Here is an 18,539-nt window from a genome sequence, read left to right as displayed (position 1 = left end):
CATACTAAGTGAAGTAAGTCAGAAAGAGAAAAACAAACATCATGATATTGCTTGTAAGTGGAATCTAAAAAAAAAAATGATACAAATGAACTTATTTACAAAACAGAAATAGACTAACACACAGAAAAGAAACTTATGGTTACCAAAGGGGAAAAGGGTGGGGGGGGGGAACAGATAAATTAGGAGTTTGGGATTAACATGTACACAATACTATATATAAAATAGATAACCAACAAGGACCTACTGTATAGCACAGGGAACTATATTCAACATCTTGTAATAATCTATAATGGAAAAGGATCTAAAAAAAGAATCTATCTATCTATCTAATCTATCTACCTCTGAATCACTTTGCTGGACACCTGAAAAGCAACGATGGTGAAAATGGCTAAAGGGCCATTGGTGATAAAGAACTTGCCTTCACTTAGAAATGTGGTCAGTTTGCTGAAAAAGGTTGAGAGCCAATATAACTAGTGCTTTACTCTGTGAGCTCCTATCTTGCTTAGTATCAAATTTTTGTGATAGTCTTGAGTGACTGAGCAATTAATTAATTTTCCAAGAACAACTGCTATTTTTCTATCTGTTCCCCCAAAAGATGTAGAACAAATGTATTCGGCAATCTGCTGTTAGTGTCAAAAAAGGTGAAATATGTGTTTGTGTTCGCACTTGATTTTGCTTGTTCATAAATAAAAAATTATCTGTAAGGACAGTAAATTAAAAACTCAGGGAAATAACCCAGAAAATAGAACAAAAAAATGAGTAATAGGAGAGAAAAATTATGAAAATTATAAGGCCCAATATCCAAACAATAAGCTATAGTGAAAGAGCATAAAATGTCCCAAAACTAAAGGTCATGACTGTTTAGCTGAGAATGCCCAAAGTATATCATCCTGAAATTTCAGAATACAGAGATAAAACCCCAAATGCTTCCAAGAAGAATCAAATAAAATCACACACACACAATCAGGATTAAGAATGTCTCTGGAATCCTTGGCAGCAATAACTTCGAAGTTTTGAAAGAAAATTATTTCTAATTTGGCTCTACATTCAGTTAAATTGTCAATCAAGTATGAGGATACAATAAAGACATCTTCATACATGCAAGGTCTCAAACTTTATCTCTCATGGAATTCTTTTTCCAGGAAACAGAGAGGGTATGCTCCAACAAAATGAGATGGAAAATCAAGAAAGAGAACAGAGACCTGAGATCCAGGAAACAGTCAACATAAGAAAAGAAGCAAGGCAAAAGGAAGTATTAGTGTGATGGCAGAGGCAGCCTTAAGACAACAGATGAGCAGCAAGTCTGGAGAGGAACCAACCTAGGCTGGGACAAGATGGGAGACTTTAAGAGAGATGTCTCCAAGGGGGAGACTATGTGGAAAATAACCTGAGAGGTTATTTACTCTATAAAAAGAGAAAAGTTATAAAGAAAAACACAGTGTAGAAAAAAAGCAGGGAAAAAAAGAGAAAAAAGCAGGAAAAAAATTAATGAATAAAGAATATTTGTGTTATTATAGCTATAAAGTTATCAAATATTGTTTTAACCAAAAATTGTGATACAGAGAGTAATAAGGGTGAGGATCTGGTACGGAGTGGTAAAACAATATGGCAGTATTAGCATATTAACTAGAAATAGAAGAAAGAGCTAGAAGAGTTCCAAGCCTTCGCTGCGTAGAAGAGGACTGTTTTTTTTTTCAATACTTTTAATGCTATTTATCTTTTAAAAGTAAGTGCATATATTACTTTGATTAAAAAAAAAAAAGAAAAGAAAAGCTAGTATATATTGAGAATGTGCCAAATAGTGTTCTAAACTCTTTACATTTATTAAATAATTAAACCTTCACAACAAACCTATAAAGGAGGTGCTGTTTTATCCCTGTTTAAAATGAGAAAACTAATAAGGCCCAGAGAGATTAAATAATTTACTTAAGGTCAAACACAAAGAGGCACAGCCAAGATTTGAACCCAAGCAATATAACTCAACAGCAAATATTCTTAATATAGTGTCATAATATTATACTAAATTGTCCTATCAAAAAATGAAAATTTAAAAATTCTTATTCAATAACATAAACTGTATTTCACAAACAGGAGAATCCTATTGAAAATGCTACTTCTGTGATCATTAGTCAAGAGCCCACCTTGCTACAATACTGAAGAAAGATTCTACATTTTTGTAAAATAAATAAACTCAGACTTATATTCTGTGTTCAAAACAAGAAGCATCACTTCACTTAGGTTTTCTACTATGGCCTTCTCTTGTCCTTCTAACCTTATACTAACAGTTGTCCTTTATTTATGCCTTTTTATTTTAAGCCACTCCTTTTTGGGGAAAAGGACATATTACATATAATAATAATGTAAATGAAAGAAAAAAGTTTTATATAAAATTTAAACTTGTTTACATGAAAAAAGTAACCAATGGGAAATACATTTGCTATGTGAATGACAAAAAGGTTAATATTCTTAACCAAAGACTCACTCATACTAAAAAGACATAAACCAATTTTTAAAAAGGCAAGACTATGAACAATTAACAGAAGACCAAATTCAAAAGGCTAACATTCAACCTTACTAGTAACAAATGACACAATTAGGAATGAGATATATACTGTCTCCTCTACCTAACTGGTAAAGATTAAAAATCATTATAATAACAGTGCCAAAGCTGCAGTGAACCAAGCATACTCATACAATGCTTACGGTAACATTAATTGGTATAGCCTTTCTGGAGAGGAATTTGACCATATGGGTGAAAACACTGTTCTACTCATCTATCCAAGAAAATAACTTAAAATGCAACAATGCCAGTAGTCAGTGAAATATCAGAATCAACTCATGTGCTCCAAAATATTGGTGGGGGGAGGGGATGCTTACAAATACTATGATACAGCTAAATCAAATGAAATTCTACAGTCCTCATTAATGTTTTAATAACAGAGAAAAATTCTCGTAATTAATGGAAGCAGGATAAAAAACTGTGCTTATACAGAGACTGTAATTGTGTCAGATAAACCCATACACCTGAAGAAAAATCAATCAAATGTTAGCAGTCATATTCTCTGATGACAATGTGTGCAACTTTTTTTCTTCTTTGAGATTATTTTTATTATCCAAATTTTCTTCAGGAAACATGAAATAGTTCTACAGACGAAAAAAGCGAAGTTTGTGTGTAGAGCAGTTTCACATACCTTGGTGGCTGTTACTGATGTAGCCAAGTTTGTAGTTTTGGAAGAGGATCCATTAGAACTTGCTGGTGGTGTCTGAGCCACTACAGATTTACTGTTTGTACTGTTTGTTCCATTAGCAGCACTAGTGGAGTGGGAGAAAGTAAATTTGAAGCCACCAGAAGATGTCCTTTTGGGAAGGTTTTCCTTGTCTTCACTTTCCTTTGCTAAAGCAAATGTAAAAATTTGAATTATCAGTAAATATTGCTAAGTCAAAGCATCTGAAAACAATAATTTAAAAACTTATAAAACAGTGCCTTTGCTTTTTTGTAAGAGCTAAGAGGGTAGAGCATGATGTGTACAGTGACAAGTCTTTATTAGCTGGAGTCTTAGAAATCTCAGGATTAGAAAGAAACTTCAGAGTCATATAACAGATCAGCCACCGTATGCTAGAATTCCACACTGCTATATCTAGGACTCTTCCAAGGACTCACTAGCTGTCTGACTCTTCCTTTCATTGTCTCTCTGCAGCTTCCACTCACTGACTCTACACTTCCATACTCATTGTGAAAACCTAATAATCTCTCCCACAAGTCAATAATATTCCAAATGCCTAAAGAAAATGATTAGGATCATGTTTATCAGTCATTTATTTCCTGAATATTCCAGGTTCCTTTATCTGTTTCCTTTATCACAAAGGTATCTACTATCCTTTAACATCTGGCTGCCACTATTTTTTTTTTTTTTTTTTTTTGCGGTACACAGGCCTCTCACTGTTGTGGCCTCTCCCATTTCAGAGCACAGGCTCCGGATGTGCAGGCTCCGGACGCACAGGCTCAGCGGCCATGGCTCACGGGCCCAGCCGCTCCGCGGCATGTGGGATCTTTCCGGACCGGGGCACGAACCTGTGTCCCCTGCATCGGCAGGCGGACTCGCAACCACTGTGCCACCAGGGAAGCCCTGGCTGCCACTATTTTTGATTATGTTTCTTAACTGGATGCAGTACTTCAAGTATGGCCTCACTGCCTCTTCTGACAGTACTCAGGGCAGGGCCTGTAATGAGTAAAGGTAGAAGAATTTGGCTACCGAAAGGTACCTATTCCTTAGGACATTTTAATAGGCTCTTGTGATCCCCCAAGCTGAAATAAATAGAACTTATGGCAGTGATGAGTGGAAAATGAGTGAGGCTGGTAGCAACAGTTTCAAGGAAAATGTAATAAGAAATTAATGAAACACTAACTAATGAGAAATGCCTTTAGAAAATCACACGTTGAAAATCACAAACTAGGAACCTCCCTGGTGGCACAGTGGTTAAGAATCCACCTGCCAATGCAGGGGACACGGATTCGAGCCCTGGTCTGGGAAGATCCCACATGCCGCGGAGCAACTAAGCCCGTGTGCCACAACTACTGAGCCTGTGCTCCAGAGCCTGCGAGCCACAACTACTGAGCTCGCATGCCACAACTACTGAAGCCCGTGCACCTAGAGCCCTTGCTCCACAACAAGAGAAGCCATCACAGTGAGAAGCCCACACACCACAACAAAGAGTAGCCCCCGCTCACCACATCTAGAGAAAGCCCACGTGCAGCAACGAAGACCCAACACAACCAAAAGTAAATAAATAAATAAATAAATTTAAAAAAGGGAAAGAAAATCATAAACTTATATATAAGTCTAGGAAATGCTTTTGCCTTTCAAGATATAAATTTTTTGAAACATTTAAATTATAGAATTAAAGTGACTGGTTCTTCTGAAAAACACTAGTAAGATCTTAGTTTTATAAACAAGTTAAACATATTTGAAAGACAGGAAATTTTACTGTTACTTTTCCGCTCTTGACATTTTATCTTTTTTTTGAACATTTATTTGTTTTGGCTGCTCCGGGTTGGGATCTTCAGGTGCGGCATGCAGGATCTTTTTTTTAGTTGAAGCATGCGGACTTCTTAGTTGCGGCCTGCAGGCGAGATCTAGTTCCCGACCAGGGATCGAATCTGGGCCCCCTTCACTGGGAGCACGGAGTCTTACCCACTGGACCACCAGGAAAGTCCCTTGCCATTTTATCTTTATGAAACTTTTATAACAATTTAAAACTTTCAAAGAGTAAAGTACTTCTTTCTTTAAGCTTAGTTTCTCCAGCTGTAAATGACAGAGCGCTTTGGAAAATTTCTATGGATCTATATGGTCTCTATTATTATTGAAGATTTCAGTATAGAAATAGAAGCACAACTGTTCACAGAAGGCAAAGTATAGACAATGCAATTTATAAACAGCAAATGAAGAGAGTCACAAAATGGCAAGTTTCAAGAAAAACATTTTAAACACTTTTTTTTTTTTTTTTTTTTTGCGGTACGTGGGCCTCTCACTGTTGTGGCCTCTCCCGCTGCGGAGCACAGGCTCCGGATGCGCAGGCTCAGTGGCCATGGCTCATGGGCCCAGCCGCTCCACGGCATGTGGGATCCTCCCCGACCAGGGCACGAACCCGTGTCCCCTGCATTGGCAGGCGGACTCTCAACCACTGCGCCACCAGGGAAGCCCCATAAAATGTTTTGAAAAATCAGATTTGAAAAAGGTGATAATTTTAAAAGGCTTTGATTTAGCATAAAATTCATGTCTTTCATGCTTTATAAACTATTATCACAACTTCACAAACAACTGAATAATTTCTATACTAAATAAGAGAATGAACTCATCAAAAATTCAAAATTTTAATACCCTTTTTAGTCTCCATGAATTTTTCATAACTATCTGGAAAATCATCTTCTGCCTTAGATTTTTCCACTGGTGCCACAACTGTTTTCCCTTCCTCCTCTTCATCTTCATTAAACCACATTTCTTCATCCTCTTCCAATGCCTTTGCATCTCTGCGAAATCTGTTACTACGCAATATAGATGGTACACTGTAAGAAATATATCACAAATATTAAGTAGTGATTTAAAATTCCTGACCAGATTATATGAGAATATGTATAACCAAGAGGAGCTGAAATAATTTTAACTGAGTATAACTTATATCATAATCACCTCAGTTGCGATATAAGATGTAACCAGAAACCAGAGAACACTCCAAGGATGTTTGTACACCAGCCTAAAAATTTATCTTGAGTTATGATATGGAGCAGTCATCTTTCATACAAAAGATTCAGTGTAGGGAGAATATACTACCCTCCTACACAACCCTGTACTATCTAATGATGGAAAGAAAATTCCTGGGTAAATTTCATATGTAAGATCAAACTACACATGATTTTGAACATAATTTTATAGGCTATAAATGCAATATACTTAAACAATACCTGTTCAGTTTCTGATTTTGTCTGTCTTTTTCTTGCTCATATTTAGTCTTCAATCCTTTGAATGTCTGAACATATTCAATCGATTCAAGTGCTTTATAAAAGTTTTCAACTATATGTGTAGTAAGAGACTTGATATCTTCCTGTATAAGCACAAAATTTATATTTCAAATATAATACAATGCTTGTTAGAAGAAAAACTTAAAAAAATTTTTTTATAGTTCTAAAGCTGATCAAAAAAAAGGTTTTTCAAAATCATCTTCCAAAAATAAACGTCCTAGTTTCTTCATACATGAGCCAGGACTCCACAGAACACTTGGAAAAAAGGAGAAATAATTGACTGAAGCCCTTCTGGGGGGACTATAAAGAACATTTGAAAGGTAAATGTATTTAGTTTATGTTGTCTGTTTATTTTTTGCATTTACATAATAGCACTTTACAATTTAAAAAGCGCTTATCACATACAATTTCACTTGATCCTCATAACAATTCTATAAAATATGTTTTATTAACCCTATTTTACAGAAAGGGAAAATTGAGGCTATGACAGAGACTGGATGGCCCGATCAAGAGTGCACACCTAGTTAGAAAGCAGATATTGAAATTATATTTTCAACAAACATTGAAAGATATTATTGATGATGCCTTGTTTAACTATCAAAACAAGATAAGCCTTACTTAATAAACAGATTCCTCTGACTATATCACATATACATATTTGGTAAAACAACTTGAATTCCTCTTGTATATTTCCACAGTTCTCTAGTGGTGTAATTTTTGTGAAATAAACCGATAGTAATAAATTTTAAATTCTAAATGAACCATTTTAACTGATCACTGCAAATGAATGGGTGCAAAGCAGGCTCATCATTAAAAATAAATAAGTTGTGATTCAGGACTAATACTGGTAGGATATATACATGCCACTTCCTTAAAAGATATACCATAACCTGGTTGTATTAAGGACTGTTATATCTTTAAACTAGTTCCCCTGAATATCTGAATCAAAAAAATATGCAAAGGAGAAAAATTAGAAACCTAGGTAAAATAGTTGTGTTACACGCCGAAACAAAAAAAGGTAAGTTTTGGGATTCAATGTACATTTATCAATCACTCAAAATTATTTTCAGAAAAACAAATTCAATCATAGGAATAGGGATGGGGCTGTGAACCTTACAATTCATTTTATCCATATCTCAACAAAAATTTTAAAGGAAAAAAATATATAAAAGTTAATCTCTAATTCATAGAACAGTACACTGTGAACCTGGGTTCAGATTCTTGGTGAGCTAGTCAACCATGTTCCTTTTTTTCCAAGGTTAAAGACAGTACTTCTATCTTCATCCTTTTTGCAAACCATACTCTTGGCAAGCGACTACTCTAAGAAAAACAATCTAGTCAGCCAAATAATCTTTACGTGGGAATACTGTGTCATCAGTACAAATCTGATTTGTAAGAAGCAAAACTAGAGAATGAATTTCTAGCTTTGACTTTCTTTTTTCAAGTTTTTTCTAACCATGTGGCCATTTCCTCCAGTGGAATCATTTCAGTGTGTGGGATGGTAAATTTATCTTATCGGTTCTTCAGTTATTCATCTTATCCCTGGTATTCACACAGAGCTCTCTCCAGATGTTTTTATGACAAATCTTTTGTTGCCTGACTGAGACTCAAGGATGAGCTGCACCATATCTTCAAGCCCTGCCTGTGCTCCTAACCAAATGAATGCACCTGAATAGGTCAGCTAATCACTTTGGGTGTCTCAAGCCCTCATCTATAAAATAAGGCAGCTGAAGTAGTTCACCTAACTTCTCAGATTCTTCAACTTAAAATTCCATGATAACATCCTACGTTTTATGCATTTTGTATCAATGTCTACCAAGGGAATTATTTTTCAATCTTTCTATTCATTTTTATCACTACCCTTACAAAAGATCACAGAGATCACATGAATGGCATGCTTGAGGGAAATGTCCAATATGCTAAATATCCTGAAACATTTGGCAAAAAAATGCAACTGAGAAGAATAGAGCACAAATGCAGTTTTAAATACTATGCTGAATTTCACAATTTAAAATATTAACATCACTAAACATATAGTTATTTTAATTTACTAAGAATCTTTTAATATAAACTTACCACTCTTATAAATTCAAATAACTCAATAACAGCTGAATTCAACAGATTGTACCGAGTTCCATTATCCAGAAGAGCATTTATAACTGGCTCAAAAAGATTTCCCTTGGTGATGTAACGATTGTAAAATTCATCTTTAAGGCCAATTATCCGCCTCATAAAACGAAGAGCACCTAATTAAAAATAATACAGGGAATAAGTTGCCAATCTTACTGGTATTAATTATTATACAGGTATTTTTACATAAAGCAATGTACATGTTCTTCTAAAGTAAAAAGCAAAACTGCAATAAGAACAATTGGATTTTGCGAAAAACAGAATTAGGGAAAAACCAACTCAAAATTTGTACAACTTGGGGCGAGAGCTAACAAAAGCCCCAATAATTGGTAGGCAGACAGCTACAAGGCAGAGAGATTAAAAAATACACAAAAACCATACAACACAAATGCCGGCACTACTTAGAGCAGTGCTGGTGGATGTGGAGACAATGCAGTGAAGGCAGCGCAGAGTCAGTAGGGGCTGTCACTGAGAAGGGGACAGGAATGGTGCAACCTGCCAAGAGCCGAGACTGCTTTACCTCTCTGGGGGACAGGGCAAAGAGGGGAGTGGGGGGAGCTTTGGAGGTAGGTGCTTCTTTTAAGTTTTCTGAAAATACAGCCAAAGGGGCTCCTGCTACCAGTAAACAGGAGTGCCAAAGGTTTTTCTACTTTTCCGATGAAAGCTATTCCAGTTCTCTTTGCCTTGGGAAAATCATCTGTGAACAAACACTACCTCCGGATTATAATAACATCACTCCCTTGTTTACCAATTGCTTGTGAGCTGTTTAACCTTTAGTAAACATGTACTGTGGCAAATCAGACTGTAACTGTAAAAGAATGTTAGAGTAACAAATAAGCAGTATAATTTGGCTTTTTACATTTTAGAATATTGAAAAGAAAATTTCCCTTTAACTAGTCTTTTCCCCAGCTAAACATATTTAGCAATATTATTGCTAAAACCTTTATGGAACACAAAATACTGTAATTTCAATCCCTTATATTTATGTTTTATCTTTTAACTTGTAACCTCTCTCCTGAGTAGTTTAATTTATTCTACAGGTAACACTAGCCACATCTTTTAAAACACAAGGTTTCTGATTTTGTAAGTCACTCTCTCATTTTAACCCTCTGTTCACAGATCTAAGTTATTAAAAGAAGTTGTGTCTGTCCAAAGAGGTTCTAAATATTATCTGAAAATAAAACAGAAATAGGCCACATAAGGTATAAATGTATGATAACTGTAAGACTAAACAGGTGCGGACAGAACTGCTAGACTTAAAACATCACCTCTTTTTATGGCAGGATAAGAAATAGTTTTCCTAAGATTAAAAAGACTGAAGTATTGCCAAAGACCTGAGCAAACAGGCACTTTCATACACTGCCTGTGAATGAAGTAACATGCACACAAAGCTATAGTTAAAACAGCGTTGTTTATAATAATGGAAATCTTGAAGCAATATAAACATTTAAATACTGGAGATTTGTTCAGTTATATCCATTTAAATGTGACCATTCTGCAGTCATTTCAGAAAGGACTACTTATAGAAAGCCATATAGGAAAACCTAGCATGAGAACATCAACTGTTCCAAAATTAATATTAAAATTTAGTGTAAATCCAATCAGGATGAACTGGATAAAGTTGTATTTAAGTTACTATGGAAGAACAAATGTCCAAGAACCAAGAAAATTATGAAAAGGAAACTGAGGAGGTACTTAGCAGATATTAAACTTTACAACAGAGATACTATAATGGCATAAGAATAAACTTTCCCATTCATTTTATCTAGTGAAATAAAAGGATAAATGGTTCAGAAATAAGACACAAGTATATATGGTAACTTACTGAATACCAAAAGTGATATTTTAATTCAGTAAGGAAAATATAGTTTATTTAATAAGGTGTTAGCACAATTGGCTATACATCCAGTAGAAAAGAAAGCTAGACTCTCACTTCAAACCATATGCAAAAACAAATTTCAGATGCATTACAAATATACAAAATAATAAAAAATATTAGAAGAAAATTGAGGAAAATATTTGTATAAATTTAGGACATAGGAGACTTTCCTAATAAGCAAGGCAAAAAACCCGAAAGCCATGAAAGAAAAATAAGACATATTTGTCACCATAAAGAATCTTATAGCAATTATATGCAAAACATGCCATAAATAAACGTAAAGACAAAAGACAAATGAAACTGGGACATTTTTTTCCCCAAAATGTGATAACTGCTAATATCTCTAACATACAAGAGCTCTAAGAAAAAGATAAAAGGCAATTCACAACAGACAAAATGCAAAAGCACTAAAATGTGAAAAGATGTTATCAAGGAAAATGTAAATTAAAACACAAACAGAATACATTTTCCATCATCAGCTGGATAACATATTAAAAAGCAGTAAGAATGAGTGCTATTCATTGAGTGCATTCTTCATGTCAAGTGCTTCAATCTTTTGGGAAAGTAATCTGGAAAGTAAATTAAAATTGAAAAAGGATATATTAAAATAAATAAACATTTTGCTCTGGCAATCCCAATATAGGGAATCTATCCTATGGAAATAAACAAGTAAAGGAAGATTTATGTATGGGTTGGCCAAAAAGTTCATTCGGGTTTTATGGAAAAACCCGAATGAAATTTTTGGCCAACCCAATACCAGGCTATTTATTACAGTGCTATTTGGAATGGTAAAATACCAAAACAATCTTGTAATCCATGCAGTGGAGAATGGTAGAATAAGTTGCGAAAGAGCCACTCTATGAAATGTTACTCAGCTATGTTTAGGAAAAATATTAGTTCACACCATATCCAATGACCTAGCGTATTATTAAGGGGCTGAGATGTGTGTCAGCATGATCCTGTTTCTATAAAAATAAAACATGGAAACATATACATGTGTGAATGTTTATGTAAATTTGCACAGGTATGGAAAAAGGAATGGAAAAGAAGTAGTGCAGGCAGTTAACAGTGGCTATTTTAAGGCCTTAAAAATAAAGGAAGTAGTAGGGAGATTAATCTTTTCTCTATACATTAAATTAAATGTTACATTTTAACTATGATTTTCATGCTCAGAAAAAACCCACAGGGCTCTTTTTATTTCTAGGGAGAAGGTTTCTTTACCTCTATCAGCAGGTGAAACTATGAGAGGAAAGTAAAGTTAGGGTTCACCAAAAATCAACATTTAAGCAAACATCAGCATTTAAGTTTGACTTTTATTGGTCCAAGTGGTCTACTGAAGAGACCGTAAGTTATTTTACATGTTCAAATAAATAACCTGAGTTATACAAATACATTTCAAGGCCCATATCTCAAAAATATAAAAAGAGTCACTACTAAATGACAGTTTGATGAAGCAGATGTAAAAGACAGCAGGAGTGGTTCTATTAGTGAAGTGTCATTGCACATGGTATTATATCACAACTGAATCTAAATGTGAGCAATATGTGGGTGGGGGAAGCACTGTGACCTACTCCTCTTGTCCTTTAAATAAAAGAAAACAAAAGATTAGTATTTCTCGCAATCATCTCTTTAATAGCATATGCACTTGCTAGAAAAAAATAATTCCACATGGGTAACTCAGGCTTTTCTATTAAAAATGCTGTTCCATAAAACATTTTGTAAGAATGTTCATTGAAACTGTTACTTACACAAGGCCAGGAAAGTGTGCTTTGAATTCATCAAGACCAAGACTCTTCTTAGCAAGTCCTTGTTCATAATATAGTTTTTTATGTGATATGTGTGATGTTCCACACAAAATGTGAGTAGCTCTAAAATTAAGGCAAGCAGCTGTGCTGTTTGATAATTATCTACAAAGAAAGTCATCACATGAAAATAAACGTTGCAATACATCTAAGCAAAGAGAATAAAGTGTACATCCTGTATTTCAGAGCAAAAGTAAAACTGTATTTTCTTCTCCTTTTTGTATCAATTAAAGAAGCTATAGATTTTTATTTTTTCATTAGGTAGACTCTCCAGAAGTATTAGTTTTACCTACTAAATAGATATTCTAAGGCTCTTATATAAAATATTTAATAATGTTAAATAAAAATGTACAAATATGATAATAAAGCCCTCACTGCATTGAGATTTTCTTGGTAATGTTTCCTTAATATGTGCTGTCATTAATATTAATGGATCTATAAAAGGGTCCACTGCACAGTAAAAGAGGAAATACCTTAAACTTTTTGACTGAAGTGGTGTAACACAAATTTCTCAAGAAAAATTAATATGCTTTCTTTAAAGACTTCTTTAAGGAAAGGACTTTTTTGGTTGTTTGAATATTAAGTGAAAAATATTACATCATGATTTTAAAACAGTAATCTTTTTAACATCAAATCATATCCATGAGAGGCCTACTGAAATATACCAGCTCTTTCTTCCTCAAGAGGCTTTGGTTTACACATTCATGGAGTGATTTAAAATTGCTTCTTGAACATCAAAATTTAATGTATAGGTAAATTACCCATACCTACTGTAAATATTTTAGGCAAGAAAATATTAAGCTGTGAAGAAATTATGGAATCACAGCCTTAGAGAATAGAAAAAATAACTGACGTCATCAAATCCAACTATTTTATTTTTCAAGAAGACTACACAAATAAATATTTTGTGGAACATCACATGATACTATCAGGAACAAATCAGCAATCTTTTTAATAACAGAATGACTAGCAAGTATACAAAATACAATCCTGGCATTTCAAAGACCTTTTCTACTTTAAATGTAAGTAAAGAGTTCTACTTCTTTCAGACCAATTTGTACAACAGCCATCACCTCAGCCAGTATCTGAACTAGTTCCTCACCATTAAAATAAATTCTCTAAATTTCTCAATTCCCAAATTTTATTTACAAAAGATCTTGTAACAGTGATCTGTAGTGTTAATTAAATGCCTTGTTTTCACTTTTCCAAATTAGGACATGAAATTACTCATCATATCTCTAATAATCCAATCTCTGAACTGCTTTCTAATTTGACACTGGCTTTCCTAGAGCTTTGATGAGCCTGGTAGAAAAGACAGGAGGCCAGGTAAACACGGCATTATTTTCCATACTAACAGGCCAATACCTGATACATATGTTCCAAGTAGAAGCAACCATGTTTATACTCAGATTCATGAACGATACCTACGTATAAGACTATTGATGAAGACTAGTTCCTAACTGATTGGCCTTAGTTTACTAGATTTACAAAATAAGAATGAACTAATCCTCAACTTTAAGACACCTCCTTAAAAAAAAAGTCAGAAAACAATCTCTAAATTTACAGAGAAAAACAAAAACAAAATTTCAACTGGGTTTTGCATCTTTTATATTGGAGAAAGTGGAATTTTTTTTTTCTTTTTTTTTTTTCGATACGCGGGTCTCTCACCTCCGTGGCCTCTCCCACTGCGGAGCACAGGCTCCGGACGTGCAGGCCCAGCGGCCATGGCCCACAGGCCCAGCTGCTCCGCAGCATGCGGGATCCTCCCAGACCGGGGCACGAACCCACATCCCCTGCATCGGCAGGCAGACCCTCAACCACTGTGCCACCAGGGAAGCCCGGAATTTTTTTATTTAAAAAAAATCTAGTTTTGGATTTTTTGGATGAAAATATGTCTTTCCTAGTTTTGTATAAGTGCATTATATTCTGTATAGGAAAAAACTTACAGTTTGCATTAGTTCATAAAGTATGAATCTATACTTACCGGGACAAATCGTGCTGTTTTTGTTAGATCCAACTATATTATCTAATAAAAAAAATTAAAATCAGCGACTTCAGTAATAATATCTCACACTTCCCTAGCACTTTACAACATACAAAGCATATCTCTGATCATAACCTCATTTTACCTGCATAATAACTATTAAGAATTAGTAGTTTCAGTCAAATATTATACCTCTATCTGAAATCTTTTAGAGAACTGGGTGCAGATGAAGAATTATTAAAAGACAGTATCATAAGTATTCTGACAAAATAACACAGATTTTAACAATTAGTCACTTATGTTTTGAATTTTTAAAAAAATAAGTATAACATTATAATTAAGTTTCGATTCGTAGGCTCACATCTTAGAGCACATTTATGTTAGGAAACACAAGAATGTATATCAGAGCATTGTAACAGGAAAAAGCTAGAAACAACTTAAATATACATTAGAAGCAGGATGGCTAAATTACAACATACTCATACAAAAGAATACCACGCAAGAGTTAAAAATAAACTCTAGGTATCAATATGGATAGATCTCAAAAAAAGCATTGGGTAAAAAGGAAAAAAATGCACAATAATGTGCACAATGTTAAGTCAATTCATATCAAGTTTGAAACTGTGAAAAATAATACCACATTATACATGTCACAATAATATAAACAAACATAGGGGTGATAAACTCCAAATTCAGCATTTCTTGAGGGATGGGGTGGGGTAGAATGAAAATGCATAAGAAACTATCTGTAATTTATTTTCTTTTTAAAAAAACTGAAAAAAATATGACAAGTTAGTTTTGATAGAGCCAACAAAGTATGTATCTGTGATGCTATCATGTAAATATTTCTGTATGCTGGGAATGTTTTATTTTAAAATGAAAGTTAAAAATGCATTTGTTTTAATTTACATAAATGGAACCTTTCTGCAAAACGTTCTGTGACATGCTTTTTTTTACCCAATTCATATTTTTGAGAACTAATCAGTCGACAGATCAAAATTCAATTATTTTAACTGCTAAACAGTATTCCATTATATGAATATACTACATTTTCTTCATTTCCTACAATGCACAATGCAACAACATCCTTGTATCTGTCATGTATATGCATAAATGTCCCCTAGGATATAAACTCAGAAATGGAATTGATAGTATTACGTAGGGTGTACAATTTTATTAGTTTAGTAAACATTCTCTTAACTGACTTCCTCTTAATTGACTTAATAGATTAGCCAACATTTTCTGAGAATATGCCCCCCCACATATCTCATTTCATCAAGCTGAGTTGTATGCTTATCAAAGTCAGTCCTTTGTTTACACTAGTTATATTTGGTAACATGATTACACAATTTAAATACTGCAGACTGATGAAATGTCACAGAACTGTAATATCTATGGCTAAGTTGAATACAGCAGACCTCAATTTAAAAAATGATACCAACTTAGTCATACGAAACTATGAATACTTAAGTACTTAAAGGAAAGTACTTAAAACCATAGTAGAATTCTACACTCAGACTGCTTCAAAAATATGTTTAGGTTTTCTCTCCACTATAATAAACTGAGACCAGAAACTGTAGCCGATGAATTACGGGTGCAACTTATGTAATGCAATATGGAAATACAAAAAAAAAAAAAAACATACAAAAAAAAAAAGCCTTGGCCCTATACAAACTATCAGTAAATGAGCAGCATTTAAAGTAAATGTTTATAAACAGTTTATTTTTAAAAATTATTCTCTGCTTTAACCAACTTTTTTGATTAACCTAATAACCTGATCCTTATGTTTTGTAATTAGAGAGTTTTTACTGTATTGCCAAATATGTCTCCAAAATGACGGTTACCTTGGATTTTGTAGGCAATATATTCTCTGCACTTACTCACTCTAACATTAACTCTAACAACTTTGGGTACAATCTCCTTCTTTTGGTAAGTGTTTACAGTTCTCTCCCTCAAGGTGTAATACTTTTTGCCACGTATTCTATATCATTCTCTACCACAGACACTCTGAAACAAGGGAAATCATGATTTTATATTGCAGTTTAAAATTTTCAGTAGTAATTTCCCTGTCATAAAATGCACCAAGTAAAGTGTCTGTTAGCTATAATACTTATCTCACTCTTTTAAAACAGAAATCATCAGCAGGTAAGTAAGAGGCCCTACCCTTTTCACATTTGTCTTCTGAAGTATTGGTCAAAAGTGGTGCTGTGAGGACATGCATACAATGGTTGTAGAAGAAATTTAGAAATTCACTTTTTTCAGTTTTCTGAAACATACAAAAAAATATTTTATTATCTTTATAATTAATAAAACATCTTCAAGGATTAACAGTGCACAGAGATACTTTTAAGATACTGTGAAAGAATCGAAAAAAACTTGTTATATTCATCTTAACCTTATTTCTGCAGAACTGAATAGTCAGATCTATTTCATATTATATGTTAAATAAAGATGAATGTAAGAAAAAGATCAGATAGCATTATAAAAAGTTTTTCCAGGGAAAATTATCTAAAACAATTTTTTTTCAAATATGCATGTGATCTGAAATGCAATGAAAAATCTATCAATGTGAGAGCAACTTAACCGTTTAAAATTTGAAACCCCAGATTTCACAATGTATTCAAATTTTAAAAAACACCAAGTTGATTTATCAAGCCACTAGAAATGTTACAGATTTTAGATTTTTTTTTTAAATTTTAAGACTTTATGACTTGGAAATTTGGAAAATAATTCCTTTCGGGTTTTTGGCCATTATTTTTTATATAACTGGTTCTATAAACTTGTAATGATTTAAAAATAATATACATTTTCTCAAAATTTGAGTGAAGTCTATAAAGGAGAAATATCCCAGCATTTTGAGATAACCACTATTAATATTTTGCAATATTTCCTTAAGCCCTTTTTTGTGCTGACTCCTTTCACCACGCAGTTAAGATCATTTGGTACATATTGTTTTCTTTTTTATTGTGATAAAAAACATATAACATAAAATTTACCATCTTGACCATTTTTATAGTTCAGTAGTGTTAATTATATTCATATTTCTTTGTTTTAATTCTTAAGATGTTAACATACAGAGGCCAAGGATCATAAATAGAAGTGCTAACATTTTACCAAGATTTTAGCAGATTACAATCTTGTAGTTTGCTGCAAAAACAACTGCTAGAGGAACAGTACTGCTACTTGAATTCTGAGTGTACAAATGCTTGAATATTTGTTTTTCAAAATTGTACAAATTTACAAAATTTTGATTTTTACATATATTTATACATAACTTATTGTATATAAAATCATTTAAAACTGACTAGACCAAAACGTTTCTATCGCAGAGTAATTTCTTACATTAGTTGTAGCCAGCATGTTCTCTGGATCAATTAGAGTACGAAGAAGTCCCATTAACTGAACAGCACCTCCTAGCTCAGGATCAGTATCACAGATCATTTGTTCAATTACTACATTAATGAGAAGGATATCCTGAAAGAAAATGTGTTTCTGTGAGACCTGGTTTGGATATAAGACAAACGTACCAGCTGAAAGAACAAAATCGGAATCATACAGGAAAAAAAAACAAAAACAAAGAATGGATGAACTTATTTAAACCTTTTTTCCCCAATGTTTTCAAAGTTCTATAAACACACCAGAGCATAAAGAAGCCCACTCAAAAACAAAACAACACAATGCAAAAATCAGAGCACATGACAGCTTACAATATCATCAACATAGGCAATGGAAAACAAAATCATTTACCAGAAATTCTTGTTCACTGGAGGTTCTAACATATTTTCAGTCTAGGTTTTAGCTTCAGGCATGAATTTAGAAGTTGACTAAACCCAAGATTACACACATCAAGTGACCCCAGAACACAGATTAGTATGTCAGCTTCTAACAAGAAAATCCTTTCTGACAAAAATATGAGAAAAAATAACCCAGTACACAGCTCTCCACAAGAGGTAAAAGGGTACACAGTGTTATATAATGATCTAAAGCAGCCAAATAGACTTATTATTACATTAGTAACATGTTCTTGGGTCTTAATATAAAGAGCTACAAAGCAGCTTTGCAGATACAAAATTTATTTGCTTTCTGCCTATATTTTAAAAGTAGACACCTTAAGCATTAAAATAGGATAAAAAGTGATGGTTCAGGTCAAAGGAAAAAGTTTTGACATCAACTCAGAGGATTTGAGAACAGGTTTATTATTGGGGGAAGAAAGGTAGTAACTGAAGG

At 33.6% G+C, this 18,539-nt stretch overlaps 1 protein-coding gene across 3 annotated transcripts in view; it reads right to left on the bottom strand.

Moving 5' to 3' along the window:
• The window catches only part of PPP4R3B (protein phosphatase 4 regulatory subunit 3B), a 63,527-nt gene that overhangs the window by 8,326 nt on the left and 36,662 nt on the right, over positions 1 to 18,539 (bottom strand). The window contains exons 8-15 of one of the 3 annotated variants that reach the window (XM_033838534.2): positions 17,655 to 17,786; positions 16,476 to 16,578; positions 14,313 to 14,354; positions 12,275 to 12,433; positions 8,594 to 8,763; positions 6,461 to 6,600; positions 5,880 to 6,043; positions 3,192 to 3,394 (exon numbers count right to left, since the gene is read on the bottom strand). In XM_033838534.2, coding sequence (XP_033694425.1) covers positions 3,192 to 3,394; positions 5,880 to 6,043; positions 6,461 to 6,600; positions 8,594 to 8,763; positions 12,275 to 12,433; positions 14,313 to 14,354; positions 16,476 to 16,578; positions 17,655 to 17,786 — 1,113 coding nt within the window. Of the gene's footprint in view, positions 1 to 3,191; positions 3,395 to 5,879; positions 6,065 to 6,460; positions 6,601 to 8,593; positions 8,764 to 12,274; positions 12,434 to 14,312; positions 14,355 to 16,475; positions 16,579 to 17,654; positions 17,787 to 18,539 lie in introns of all 3 variants that reach the window. The other 2 variants (XM_004317646.4, XM_004317647.4) reach the window with 2 other exon arrangements.

Source organism: Tursiops truncatus, chromosome 14 (genome assembly GCF_011762595.2).
Source record: "Tursiops truncatus isolate mTurTru1 chromosome 14, mTurTru1.mat.Y, whole genome shotgun sequence".
Classification (NCBI taxonomy): Eukaryota; Metazoa; Chordata; class Mammalia; order Artiodactyla; family Delphinidae; genus Tursiops; species Tursiops truncatus.
Note: the sequence above shows the minus strand (reverse complement) of the source record. Positions and strands in the feature narration are given on the sequence as shown.